At 42.4% G+C, this 14290-nt stretch overlaps 1 protein-coding gene across 1 annotated transcript in view; it reads right to left on the reverse strand.

Moving 5' to 3' along the window:
* Positions 1-425: 425 nt before the first annotated feature.
* LOC5569890 (serine protease easter) overlaps positions 426-14290 on the reverse strand; it is a 36671-nt gene continuing 22806 nt past the window's right edge. The window contains exon 4 of the mRNA XM_001658734.3: positions 426-1927. Within this exon, the coding sequence (XP_001658784.2) occupies positions 921-1927 (1007 nt within the window). The 3' untranslated portion in view covers positions 426-920. The remainder of the gene's footprint in view (positions 1928-14290) is intronic.

Consider the following 14290-nt stretch of genomic DNA (forward strand, 5'->3'; position numbering starts at 1 on the left):
ACAGTTAATAAATTGCTCAGGTTAACATTTATGCTGTAGATACATTCAAAATAATTTATGCTGTAGATACATCAAAAAATATCCTTTTGAATCAAATGTAGCTCCGTTTGATGATATTTATAATTTACCTTATACCGCTCTTTAAAAATAAGCCAATAAACCCACTGCCATTGGGTACGAAAAAAATAGGTATAGAAAATGAGCAATATTCATAATATTGTGTACATTGTTAGGTTCAAAGTGAAAAAAATATATTAGTTATTGTCAAAATTAGGGGTGTCTACTTGCCCAAACTCCTCTATATTTAAAAATGGGCATTTCATGATTTTCAATCAATTTGGGGTACAATTAGCTTGGTTCGTTTTTTACAGTGATTTCTAAGTAGGGCGCTTCGGCATCAAAAATTCTTTGTGATTCAAGACAAATTCCATCGCTATTAAATTTATTTATTTTATTATATATGTGTACCTACTTAAAATAACACCCGCACGTCAAATCTTTCAGTGGACGATTATGTCCTTTGAAGGAAGCACCACACTAGACAACGGACTAGCATGCAACGTCCAGAGTGGCACATTAGAAATAAGTTCCAGACGATAAGTTTTCCGGACTGAAGCGGGAATCGAACCCACACTTCTTCGATCGATGCAGATAAAGGCTTGGTAGCATCAACCGCACGGCCACGAAGCCCACAACTTGGAACCTATTATGAAATAACACAATAATTTCAAAAATACCTGTTTAATAAATAGTTAAGACTTTTAAAATAAAAATTGCATTGTAATTAATATAATTACATATGAAACACTAATCAAAGCCTTAAAGTCTAGATCACAATTATCACATTATAAACTCAAGTGAGGTCAACGCTTGTGCAGTGTGTAACATGCGAGCTTTGTTCAGCCGTCGCTCACCATCGCTCAAACATCCATCTGATCCAGAATCCAATTCATGTGATAGCCGACCATGACCCCCACCCCGGGTTGCTTCATCTCAACGCTGCAAACACCGGATCCACCGGAAATTACCGCAAACAGCACATACCGATAGCCCTTCTCCACTGGAACCGCAGCCTGCATTGGTCCACCCGAATCCCCTCGGCAATGTCCTTCCGCGTGCTTCCCCCTCACGCAACAGGTCGCTTCGCTCTCGCAGAAGCTGGTCCTCCGTACAATGTTCAAATCCGCTTCCAGCAGCACGTTCGAAGGTTTCTGGTGCTCGGTCATGCCCCAGCCCGTCACGGTCAGTTTGGTCGGTTTCAGCAGCAGTAGGTTCTCGGTTAGAGGAAGGCAAATCGGATAGATCTCACCATCGCTCAGGATCGCATCCTGCAGAAGTCGAACCAATGCGATATCGAAGTCAGCATCCCGTCCGTTGAAGTTCTCGTTGGGTATGAACTTGTCGATTCCGTAGTCCCTGGTGGGGGCAGCACATCCACTCTCGTCGCAATCCGGATTGCTATCGGTATCGTACTCCCCAAGTCGTACGGCGATCGGTTTCGTGGAACCCTGGATACAGTGGGCCGCCGTTAGAACGTACCTCGTATGAACCAAAGATCCACTGCAGAGGCTCACGATGGCATTGCGTTTCCGATACAACAGATTTGCCATCCACGGATTCTGTCCCAAGCCGGCCTCGCTCCCCTGCAGGATACGGTTAGTGAAAGGAATCTTGCCGCACCGGGACAGTCCCAATTTGGCCGCTTTCCGGTTCCGGATGAAGACGTCTGTTTTGGAGGAGGGCTTGGCGCAGCAAATCGAGTTACCGTGGGAGGCGTCTGACTTGCAGCGGCTGGCGTGTACGAAATCGGCCAGCTTGCTGTCACGAGTGATCCGGGAGTCGAGGAAGGCGGCGTGGATGTGGTCGCAGTGTCGGACCGGAACGCACAGGCCCGGCGCGCCGTTCGGGTCGTGGCATGGGGGGAACGCTGTGGGTGACAAGGAGAGGAGAATAAGCATTAGTGATGTAAAACACTTCTGATACTTGTTGGTTCAAATTGAGTAAATAATAAAATGAAATTGAGCTGTTCATAAATAAATGAAAACCGAATTATGTACTATTCCATTCAATTCCACTCGAGTTGTAATCTATTTAGATATATGCGTATTTTGGCCACATCTGTATACTAGACTCGACTTGTAACTGAGTTTATCGAAACGCATTTAATCTGCCCACCTAGCTCGCTGCGCTCCATGCTTTCATGTACCAACCGGATCCGAAGCAACATGCCCTGCTAATCGTATAATTCCAGCTTTGGACACTTTCTGGATACTGGGTTCGCTGAAGAGTTGGGCGAACTCATGATTCATTCTTCGCCATTTTCCTGAACACCGCCATAGATCGTCCTGAGCACCGACGTTCGAAGACTCCAAGTGCTTGCAAGTCCTCCTCCGTCCACGTTTCATGCCCGTAGAGGACTACCGGCCTTACGAGCGTTTTGTACATGGTACATTTGGTGCGGGTGTGAATATTTTTTAACCGTAGCTTTTTGTGGAGCGCATAGTAGGCCCGACTTCCACTGATGTTGCGCCTCCGTATTTCACGGCTAACATTATTGTCAGACGTCAGCAAGGATCCAAGGCAGACGAACTCGTCGACAACCTCGAACGTATCCCCGTGTATCGTAACACGCGAGCCCTGTCGCTCTTGGCTCCCCTTACTATCAGGTATCAGGTATCAGAAGGCCGGCTCCAAAGGCACGTTCCCCACCAGTTGGGAGATTTGTGCCATCGCCATATTTGAGCCTATTTCATCATCTACCCGATGGGAGAGGAAAGGGAAGGGAAAGATGGGAGGAAATAGGAGTGGGGTCCCTTGAAGAGGGAAGATCGCATAAGTGAAATGAGAGCATATAGCTCCATACCACAATGGGTTCGAACAGCGCCTTAAAAAGGGCACTGTAAAACGCATGAGCGTAAAGAGAGCCTATAGCTCATTACCACAGCGGGTTAAGAATAACAGAATGTCCTGAAGATTCAGGCTTCTGAATTCAGTTTCACTTAATAAGTGTTTACCAAGTAATTGGAATCGCATTTGCGCAAAAACTGGACAGTTACATATCAGGTGATACGAAGTTCCATAATCGGAGTCACAACTATCACACACAAATGAGTCAGCACGCTGAATATTTGCCATGTGATAGTTGAGTCGGCAGTGGCCTGTCAACGCTCTGACCAAGAGACTGCAATTCTGCTTTGACAGATTTGTTAAGTACTTCGCCACCCTTGGAGATGGCTCAGTAATGTACAATTTTGTTTGACTACATGACTCCAAACTATTCCAATATTGCTTGTGCTGAGTTGCCGCCCAAGAATTTATCTGAAGCTTCACCCAGCACTTCGAAATTGGAATAGCCGGCTAAGGGCCAATAAAGTCATGCGATGCTCCATCGCGAGCTAGCTCATCAGCCAATTCATTTCCAGCGATGGAAGAATGGCCAGGTACCCATACAAGGTTTACAGAGTTGACTGAATTCAGTTCCTCAATTTGAGTTCGACATGCGATAACAAGCTTCGACCTTGAGTTGGCCGAAGCGTAAAAGAGTCACAGTGGACTTTCCAGATTGGTAAGCATGTTGATTCACATGAAGAGGCATGTTTGCCAAATAAACATCACGGATGTGATGATCGATAATGCGTTCCAGACATTTCAGAAGAAAAGAGGTCAGACTGAGTGGTCTAAAACTCTTCCCTTCTTCATACGACGCACGTCCTTCTTTCGGGATAAACTTTACAGTAATATCGCGCCAGGATCTGGGAATATACCCGGCAGCAAAACTGCTTACAAGTAGCTTTTTCAAAACATGCTTGATAAACTCAAACCCCTTTTGGAGCAGAACAGGGTAAATCCCATCCGCTCCTGGAGATTTTAAAGGAGCAAAACTATTAAGTGCCCATTGAATCGATTCAGTAGTTACGATACTGCGAGCCGAGGCCAGAGACTCGTAACTACATGAAAAGACATTTGGTTCATCCGTAGATGCTATGTCCACACATCCGGGGAAGTGTGTATTGAATAAACATTCTAAAACTTCTTCATCGGAAGAAGTAAAGTTACCATTAGGTAAGCGAATTTCGTTCACTTGGAAATCCTTAGATTTTGCAAGGATTTTGTTCAGCCGACTGACTTCACTCAAACTGGAAACATTTGTACAAAGGTTTTTCCAGCCGGATCGTTCAGCAGAACGAAGAGCCTTCTTGTAAGCCTTGCGAGCCGACTTGAACGACTCTGATCCAGCTGAACGGCGTCTATTCCAACTCTTTGTACATTGTATTCTGAGACTAGTCAGATCGGAATTTCATCATGGGGTCCAATTTGTAATCTTCATAGACCGCAGAGGACATGCTTCTTCAAAAGCTTCCATAATGTAGGATGTTGTAGTATCATCCAGATCACTTGGATTTTCAATGGACGGAGAATATCCATGAAATTTGGTCGCAACCAATTCAATATAGAGTTCCCAGTTTGTTGACCGGGGATTCCTAAAACACAAAGGCTGCGCAGTTACATTTGAATGTTCAAAGAAGATGTAGCGATGATCAGATAATGATTCCTCATCTGATACATGCCAAATTGTCAACTCGTGACTGATTCTATTCGAGCAGAGCGTTATGTCTAACACTTCTTCTCTATTAGAAACCATGAAGGCTGGGCGATTGCCTATGTTAAGTAATCCAAGGTCTGTACTACTTAAGTATTCCATCAGACTGGAGCCTCTCAAATTGATATCCGAGCTGCCCCAGATGATGTGATGAGCATTGGCATCACTGCCCACAATCAGCGGAAGGCCTTTTGTTACGCAGTGTACGACAACTCGTTTGAAGTCATCCGTTGGGGATGGTTCATCATGTGGTAAATATACCGAACAATAGACGTATTTCCTGTTGAGGTCACCAACAGAAACATCAATTGTGACAGCACATACATCTCTGGTCGTCAACTCAGAAATGAGTGTAGCAACGATTGTTTTATTTACGAGCACGCATGCGCGGGGCATGGAGCGCGAGTTTGCCATTTCAAGTTTGCTGAAAGTAGCAAAAACTGGGTCCACAAGGTTACCTAGATAGAAGTTTCCTCTACGAAAGTAGGGTTCTTGAACTAGCGCCACTTGGGCTGCACCATTTTGCATGAGTCTGCAAAGATTGATCGTTGCTGTTCTTTTATGCTGAAGATTGATCTGAGCTAACCTAACCGTAGCCACTACCCAAACTAGGCAGGATTAAGCTTTTTGCAATCTCAGCACGAAAAAGACCAGCTACGAAAAAACCAGATCGGTATCTATTTAAAGTCGCCAAAGGCGAAAGAGCACAGAATACACTGTGTAAAACGCATAATGCGAATCCATATAGGTGATAATTTAAATTAAATGTCAACATATTCATAATCCCACCCTTATTAAGCCTCAGGATAGAGACTGAAGAAGGGCAGCCGATTATCTCGGAGAAACACAAGGTCACCTGCACCATTGCTCCGGGTAGCACAGGAAGGACTCTATACTGTGGAGGGCGCCCTGATACCCCACAGGCTCCGTTAGCGATTAGGTTTTATTTAGACCCCCCTAACCATTCATTCCTAGGCACGGTACGCATCACACCATAAATTAGGGGTCACCTGTGAGGTGGACTTTTACCACCGGAACAGGCAGTCCGTAGTGTTAATTCTTAGCCAGTTGAAACAACCGCTACCGACACTACGCGGCTATCTAGGCTGCTCGGGAAAAGGAGGTTAATATTGATGATTAACTCCTGACGTGCCCAAGCAGCAACCGTAGCTTTTTGTGGAGCGCATAGTAGGCCCGACTTCCACTGATGTTGCGCCTCCGTATTTCACGGCTAACATTATTGTCAGACGTCAGCAAGGATCCAAGGCAGACGAACTCGTCGACAACCTCGAACGTATCCCCGTGTATCGTAACACGCGAGCCCTGTCGCTCTTGGCTCCCCTTACTAACATGTACTTTGTCTTGGACGCATTCACCATCAGTCCAACTTTTGCAGCCTCGCGTTTCAAACGGGTGTACAGGTCTGCTACCTTTTCAAATATTCGGCCGACAATGTCCATACAATGTCGTACTCCGGCTGTCAAGTTCGGCTCTAAGCATGACACCGTCTAGCGCAATATTGAACAACAGGCACGAAAGTTCATCATCATGTCGTAGTCCCCGGCGGGATTCAAACGCACTGGAATGTTCGCCTGAAACCTTCACACAATTTTTCACACATCCACTGTTGCTCTTCTCAGTCTCTTGAGCTTCTCGGGAGAGCTGTTCTCGTCCATGATTTTCCATAGCTACACGCGGTCGATACTATCATATGTCGCCTTGAAATCGATGAAGAGGTGATGCGTTGGGACCTGGTATTCACGACATTTTTGGAGAATTTGTCGTACAGTAAAGATGTGGCCCGTTGTTGATCGGCCGTCAACGAAGCCGGCTTGATAACTTCTCACGAACCCGTTTACTACGGGTGACAGACGATAAAAGGTGATCTGGGATAATACATAGTAGGCCGCATTTAGGATGGTGATCGCTCGAAAGATCTCACAATCTAAGTTGTCGTCCTTCTTATAAATGGGACATATTACCCCTTCCTTCCACTCCTCCGGTAACTGGCTTGTTTCCCAGATTGTGCCTATCAGCCGGTGCAGACAAATGGCCAGCCTCTCCGGGCCCATCTTTATGAGTTCAGCTCCGATACCATCCTTACCAGCAGCTTTATTGTACTTGAACTGGTGAATGGCATCTTTAACCTCCCTCAAAGTGGGGGCTGGTTGGTTTCCATCCTCCGCAGTATGGACGAAGGCATTTCCTCCGTTGTCCCAACTTTCATTGCCTGTGCTCTCAGCGCCATTCAGGTGTTGATCGTAGTGGTGCTTTCACCTTTCGATCACCTCACGATCGTTCAGCCTCGAGATGGTCATACCAGGGCGGCCGTCGGTACCGTACGTTGTTAACGATGGAGAGTTTTGGGCGCAGATTAATCATCACCAGATAATGGTCAGAGTCGATGTTCGCGCCACGATTGACCCAGCATAATATCAGAGAAGTGCCGTCCATCAATCAGAACATTGTCGATTTGTGATTCGCTCTGCTTATGTGATCTCCAGGTGTATTCTTCAGCACATCGGCGAGTATGCGTGTGCTCCCAATGAAGTTGAGAGATTTACAGTTCCACGTAGCGAGCTTCCAATCGCTAGTCCCTTTTCGTCACTGTGGTCTTTGCCGATTGTTCTGGTTCGTATTCTCTCGTTGATTATTCGTTGATTGATTTTTCTACGACTGGCTTGCAGGGCTAAACTCTAGCTTTCCGCAAGACCAGTCCTTCTCTGGCACTCGGACGATGATCAGCCGCTCCTAACATGGAGTACAGACGCTCCAGGCAGAAGCAAACCCTCCCTTCCCTGTCAGCATACGACCAAAGTTCCCACCGGGTTTGGTTACCCGATATTCCCTAAGGTTGCTCGTACCCCGGCCAGTACCACGATTAGGGATAGGAGTTGCTGGACAGCGGGCTAAGGAGCTCACATAGGGGAACCATTTAGTCCCAATTCACCTAAAGTGGAAACAACGAAGTGTGTGTAGATCTACGATTCACTGGATTTCTCTCCAGTAGATCCAGTACACATAAATGGTAAGAGCAAGAAAGTGCTTCTTGTTCAAGATGTATGTGTAGTGGCACAACGTTGAAAAGAGTCTCGAGTGCTGCCGTGGGTGTCGCAGAGAACGCACTAGACATCGCTGTAGGGATTATGAGAGGCTGGTAACAGAGTATAATAAAACCAAGATAGGTCCGTGAGCTAAAGAATTGTTTAGCTAGTACTCAAAATGAAATCAATCGAGATCGTAGTAGGCACAGCTTGACGAAAGAAAAAATAGAGATCAGTTTGTTGATGTATTTTGGGGTGAATAAACGTGCTTTTATAATGATGGAAGAAATGTGTTAATTTTAGTCTAACTCGTTAGAAAATCGAAAGAAAGATTGATCGGGAAATGTGTAAAACCGGCTATGTGAAAAGGCTGGTCACTACATGGCGCATTTGCTCCCAAAGGTGAAACAAAGAACGTGTGAAGAGCTGAGGACCTATTAGGTGAAGTGTTCCATTTCAAGCTTTGAAAATAATGAAAACTGAAAGCATCAGTTACACAGAACAGTTTTTAGTATTGAAGGGTTTTTTTTAATTATTGAAAAAAGGTGTATCCAATGAAGAAAATTACACGTGCTTCAAGAAGATTAGCTCTGAGGATTTTTTTTCCACGCACATGTACTCACTGACGAAGAAGTAAATACGGTTGCGCAGCAACCGGGTACGATACCGTGTTGGTCTAAGGTAGGTGTTTTGAAAATAAAAAGAATCATTGATCATGTGTGCGTTTCAATAATTAGTAAAAATAATGATGATATTCTACATAATACAGCAAGCATCATGGCCTACTGTGTTGATAAAAATTCAAATGTTTAATTCCTTACACTAATTGACCAAAACAACACAACGATGATTGTTAATGCAAATGGCGTAGTATGCTTTTCGAAACGTTTATTTGAGTTTGCAGCTTCGGAATCTTTCGAGTTTTAAGTAACATAATTTAATCATCAAAGTCAGATTTTGAAATATATGTATTCATTCTGCAGTTATTGAAATATTCCTAAAAATGTAAGTCAATGATTATGGAAACGCGTTTGATGTTATGTTTTAGAGAAAAGACAATGACTTAGACTATTCTATGCAGATTCATTTGAAATCGTTTAACAGTTCTAGGACATTTCCATTTGAATGAAAATGAAGCGTAATTCGACTATTCACTTTTCGCCAGTTTAGTGATGTCTTCTGTAACAGCTTGTGGCTATGCACTGGAGGGATTTGAATTATGTTGTTGCATTCACAGTGGGTCAAGATATTCTCAAATATAATTATTATTTCCAAGCCAAATAAATTTAAAAAATATACGAACATGTATTCAATAAGTTATTCTATCAATATAAAAAATTGGCTTAACATCAATCTTTCACTCTTGGATCAAGGGATGCGACGTGTTTGTGAGACAAAGTATTGGTGAAATCCATTCAAAAAAAAACGGGAAACGACAAAAAGTATTTGTAATCTGCTGAAAAAATGGGGTTCCTATATATGGTTTTAAATTGAGATTGCTTGGTTTGCATTGTTTGAAAGAAACAAAAAAAAACAATGCATATTCGACGTCAAACCTATGCATTTTTTTAAAGTTTACTGTACCTACTTAATTATGAGTGAGTTTGTAAATGTCTGGGAAGTAAGTCATGAAATTGTAAATTATATATACAAGTTTGTAGTTGAGAGTAGCACGGATGTTCTTAGATGAGGGTAACAGATATAAGATGAGCCAGAGAAAGTAAGATACAATGAAAGTAGTCCCCTGAGAGAGGGTGGTTAATACAAACTCAGTTCCCTGAGAAGATAAGTTAAAAACGGTGTACCCCAAAAAGATTAACTCACAAAAAGCGAGAGAGGATGAGCTATAAAACAGCAAGTTCTCAGATAGGGTAAGCTAAAAATAAGAGGTAAATTTCCTGAGCAGGTAAGTTAAACAAGTGAGTTCCCCGAGAGGGTAGCTAACAGAAAGTGAGTTCCCTGATAGTGTGAAATTAAATATGCAATCGCCTGAGAAAGTAACTTACAAAAAGTGTTCTATCTGAAAATGTAGTTAACATAGAGCGAGTGTAATGAGCGGGAAAGCTAATCAAAGTGAGTCCCCTGAGAGGGTAACTGTGTTAGCTCAAAGCATGTTTTCTGAGAAGGTATCTGACCAAAGCATTTCCTCAGAGAGGGTAACGGACAAAATATTTTTTCTGCGAGAATGACTATGAACGGTACTTAAAAGATTTAATAAATAAATGAGGCGTGTCTCTTGAGAGCATAATTCACACAAATTTGAAAGAGTATTTAAGCTACATAAAGAATAGCAAACACAAAGTGAATATCATGAGAGGGTAATTGAGATAAAGTGAGTCTCCTGGAAGTGAAGTGGAAAATGCGAGATTTGCAATAAGGTAACAGAAATAATTTGAATTCTTGAAATAGTAGGTACAACAGAGCAAGTTTTCTGAAATAATCACTGTGAAAAACCATGAGAGAGTAGCTGGCACAGAGCGAGTCTCCTAAGTAAGTAGGCCAAAACAGCGAATACTCTGAGAGAATATCTAACAAAAGAGCGAGCCCCTTTTCTTCTGAAGTAGCATTTTGAAAAATATAAAATCAAGAAATTTAGATAACGATGTGAAAAGTGATTTATACAATTGAAATTCAAGAAGATTTTGATCTCCAATACACACTTTAAAGTTATTAGCGTGTTAAACTTTTCCACAGTAGTATTTTCGTAACATATATAGACAGTAATACTCTTTTCTCATTGGTAGAACCTAAGATAAACATTCCTAAGTATCCTTCTGAGAAAAAAGAGCACCATTAATATAGAATTAGAACTTTGTAGTTTTTTGTACTTTTGCAATTATAGAAGATTTCGATCACTTATACTTACATTGACAGCCTGGAAAATAGATAGCATGAAAATTAAATAAAGACAAAATACGAATCTAAAACGTTTTAGTATTTAAAAGAAATAGAAATTAATATATAGTCAATGCTAATAAAAATGAATATAACAAATTAGTTTGTAGATGAGAGTAGAATGACTCTTCTGAAGCAGTCTAATAAGAGGGTAGCTGAATTATAACGAGTCCCTTGGGTAGGCTTCAAATATATCGTATCGCCTGAGAAAGTAGGTAACAAAAGAGCGAGTGAGCTAGAAAAGCGAATCCTCTGAGAGGGTAGTCTCTACAAAAATGGGAGTTTCCTGAGAGGGTAATTGACACAAAGTGAGTCTCATGAGAGGAAAGCTACACAAAATGAGTGTCCTCAAAGAATAACTGTTTTGGCTCAAAGCGAGTTTTTTGAGAAGGTGAACGATAAAAAGTGAATCCCCTGAGAGGGTAACTGACAAAACGCGAATGTTTTGAGAGAGGAGTTACGAAAGGCAATTAAAGGACTAAATAAATAATCAAAGTGTATCTTTTGAGAGGATTATTCACATAAATCTTATTGAGAGTATAAGCTACATGAAGAGTAGCTAACACAAAGTTAATATTATGAGAGGGTAATTTAGGTAAAGTGAGTATCCTGACAGATAAAGGGGAAAAGCGAGACTTATGAAAATATAACAGAAAGATTGCGAATCCCTGATATGGTATATACGACAAAGTAAGTTTTCTGAAATAATCACTACCGAGAGAATAGCTAACACAAAACGAAACTCCAAAGTAAGTAGATTAAAATAGCGAGTACTCTGAAAAGAATATCTAATGAAGAGCGAGTATCCTTCTTCCCGCAGTAGCATTTTTAAAAAATAGATAATCAGAAAAATATATCATTAGATTGCGATTTGTGAAATTGAAACTTTAGAAGAATTCGATCTCTTATACTCATTTAAAGGTTATGAGCTTGGAAGACTAGTACTTTCGTTCATATATTGCCAGAACAACGGAATGAGGAAAGGGTAAAGAGCAAAATTCTTTCCAAAATAATACCGAGAGAAAAGAGTCCTTATCTCATAGATTTAGAACGTATACAGCGTTATGTGCTTTTTAAATTCAAATTGCAATAGATAGAGAAAATAGAATACAAAACTAAACATTATGGGTTAAAAGGAATAAAAATCAATGTATATTCAATGCTGTGAAGTTTGAGTGATTTTGAATTTTTTAGAAAGTAGTACTAAAAATATAATCATGAATAAATTTGTAATCGAGAACAGAATAGCTGTTATGAAAGAATTCCCTAAGTGGGTAGCTGAACTAAAACGTATCCCCTGAAAGGGTATGCTATAAAATGTCCTCGAGCTAACAGAAAGCGAGTCCCCTGAGAGGATAAGCCACACAAATATCGTATCTCCTGAGAGGGGTGCTAACAGCAAACGAGTCCCTTGGGAGGGTAGCTAGAAAAACGAATCCCCGAAATGTTTGCTAAAAAAAATGTGAATCCCTTGAGAGGGTATGCTAAAAAAAAAATATCGAGTCTCTTGAAAGGGTAAGCTACAATAATATCGAGTCCCCTCAGAGGGGGCTACAAAGCTAGGAAAGCGAGTCCCCCGATAGGATAGCTAACAAAAAAAAGTGAGTCCCCTTAGAAAATAAGCTACGAAAATATCGAGTTCCCAGATAGGGTATGCTACAAAAATATCGAGTCCCCTGAGAGGGTATGCAACACAGCTAGAAAAGCGAGTCCCCCGAGAGGGTAGCTAACGAAAAAGTGAGTCCCCTGAGAGGGTAAGCTACAAAAATATTGAGTCCCCTGAGAGGGTATGTTACACAGCTAGAAAAGCGAGTCATCTGAGAAGATAGCTAACAAAAAAGTGAGTCCCCTGAGAGGGTAAGCTACAAAAATATCGAGCCCCCTGAGAGGGTACGCTACAAAGCTAGAAAAGCGAGTCCCCCGAGAGGGTAGCTAACAAAATAGTAAGTCCCCTGAGAGGGTAAGCTACAAAAATATTGAGTCCCCTGAGAGGGTATGTTACATAGCTAGAAACGCGAGTCATCTGAGAAGATAGCTTACAAAAAAAAGTGAGTCCCCTGAGAGGGTAAGCTACAAAAATATCGAGCCCCCTGAGAGGGTACGCTACAAAGCTAGAAAAGCGAGTCCCCCGAGAGGGTAGCTGACAAAAAAGTAAGTCCCCTGAGAGGGTAAGCTACAAAATATATCGAGTCCCCTGAGAGGGTAAGATACAATAATATCGAGTCCCCTGAGAGGGTATGTTACAAAGCTAGAAAAGCGAGTCCCCCGAGAGGGTAGCTAACAAAAAAGTAAGTACCTGAGAGGGTAAGCTACAAAAATATTGAGTCCCCTGAGAGGGTAAGCTACAAAAATATCGAGTCCCCTGAGAGGGTACGCTACAAAGCTAGAAAAGCGAGTCCCCCGAGAGGGTAGCTAACAAAAAAGTAAGTACCTGAGAGGGTAAGCTACAAAAATATTGAGTCCCCTGAGAGGGTACGCTACAAAGCTAGAAAAGCGAGTCCCCCGAGAGGGTAGCTAACAAAAAAAAAAGTGAGTCCCCTGAGAGGGTAAGCTACAAAAATATCGAGTCCACTGAGAGGGTATGTTACAAAGCTAGAATAGCGAGTCCCCTGAGAGGATAGCTAACAAAAAAGTGAGTCCCCTGAGAGGGTAAGCTACAAAAATATTTAGTCCTCTGAGAGGGTAAGCTACAAAAATATCGAGTCCCCTGAGAGGATATGCTACAAAGCTAGAAAAGCGAGTCCCCCGAGAGGGTAGCTAACAAAAAAAGTGAGTCCCCTGAGAGGGTAAGCTACAAAAATATTTAGTCCCCTGAGAGGGTAAGCTACAAAAATATCGAGTCCCCTGAGAGGGTACGCTACAAAGCTAGAAAAGCGAGTCCCCCGAGAGGGTAGCTAACAAAAAAAAAAGTGAGTCCCCTGAGAGGGTAAGCTACAAAAATATCGAGTCCACTGAGAGGGTATATTACAAAGCTAGAATAGCGAGTCCCCTGAGAGGATAGCTAACAAAAAAGTGAGTCCCCTGAGAGGGTAAGCTACAAAAATATTTAGTCCTCTGAGAGGGTAAGCTACAAAAATATCGAGTCCCCTGAGAGGATATGCTACAAAGCTAGAAAAGCAAGTCCCCCGAGAGGGTAGCTAACAAAAAAAGTGAGTCCCCTGAGAGGGTAAGCTACAAAAATATTGAGTCCCCTGAGAGGGTAAGCTACAAAAATATCGAGTCCCCTGAGAGGGTACGCTACAAAGCTAGAAAAGCGAGTCCCCCGAGAGGGTAGCTAACAAAATAGTAAGTCCCCTGAGAGGGTAAGCTACAAAAATATTGAGTCCCCTGAGAGGGTATGTTACAATGCTAGAAAAGTGAGTCCCCTGAGAGGGTAGCTGACAAAAAAGTAAGTCCCCTGAGAGGGTAAGCTACAATAATATCGAGTCCCCTGAGAGGATATGCTACAAAGCTAGAAAAGCGAGTCCCCCGAGAGGGTAGCTAACAAAAAAAGTGAGTCCCCTGAGAGGGTAAGCTACAAAAATATTTAGTCCCCTGAGAGGGTAAGCTACAAAAATATCGAGTCCCCTGAGAGGGTACGCTACAAAGCTAGAAAAGCGAGTCCCCCGAGAGGGTAGCTAACAAAATAGTAAGTCCCCTGAGAGGGTAAGCTACAAAAATATCGAGTCCACTGAGAGGGTATGTTACAAAGCTAGAATAGCGAGTCCCCTGAGAGGATAGCTAACAAAAAAGTGAGTCCCCTGAGAGGGTA

Source organism: Aedes aegypti, chromosome 1 (genome assembly GCF_002204515.2).
Source record: "Aedes aegypti strain LVP_AGWG chromosome 1, AaegL5.0 Primary Assembly, whole genome shotgun sequence".
Taxonomy (NCBI): domain Eukaryota; kingdom Metazoa; phylum Arthropoda; class Insecta; order Diptera; family Culicidae; genus Aedes; species Aedes aegypti.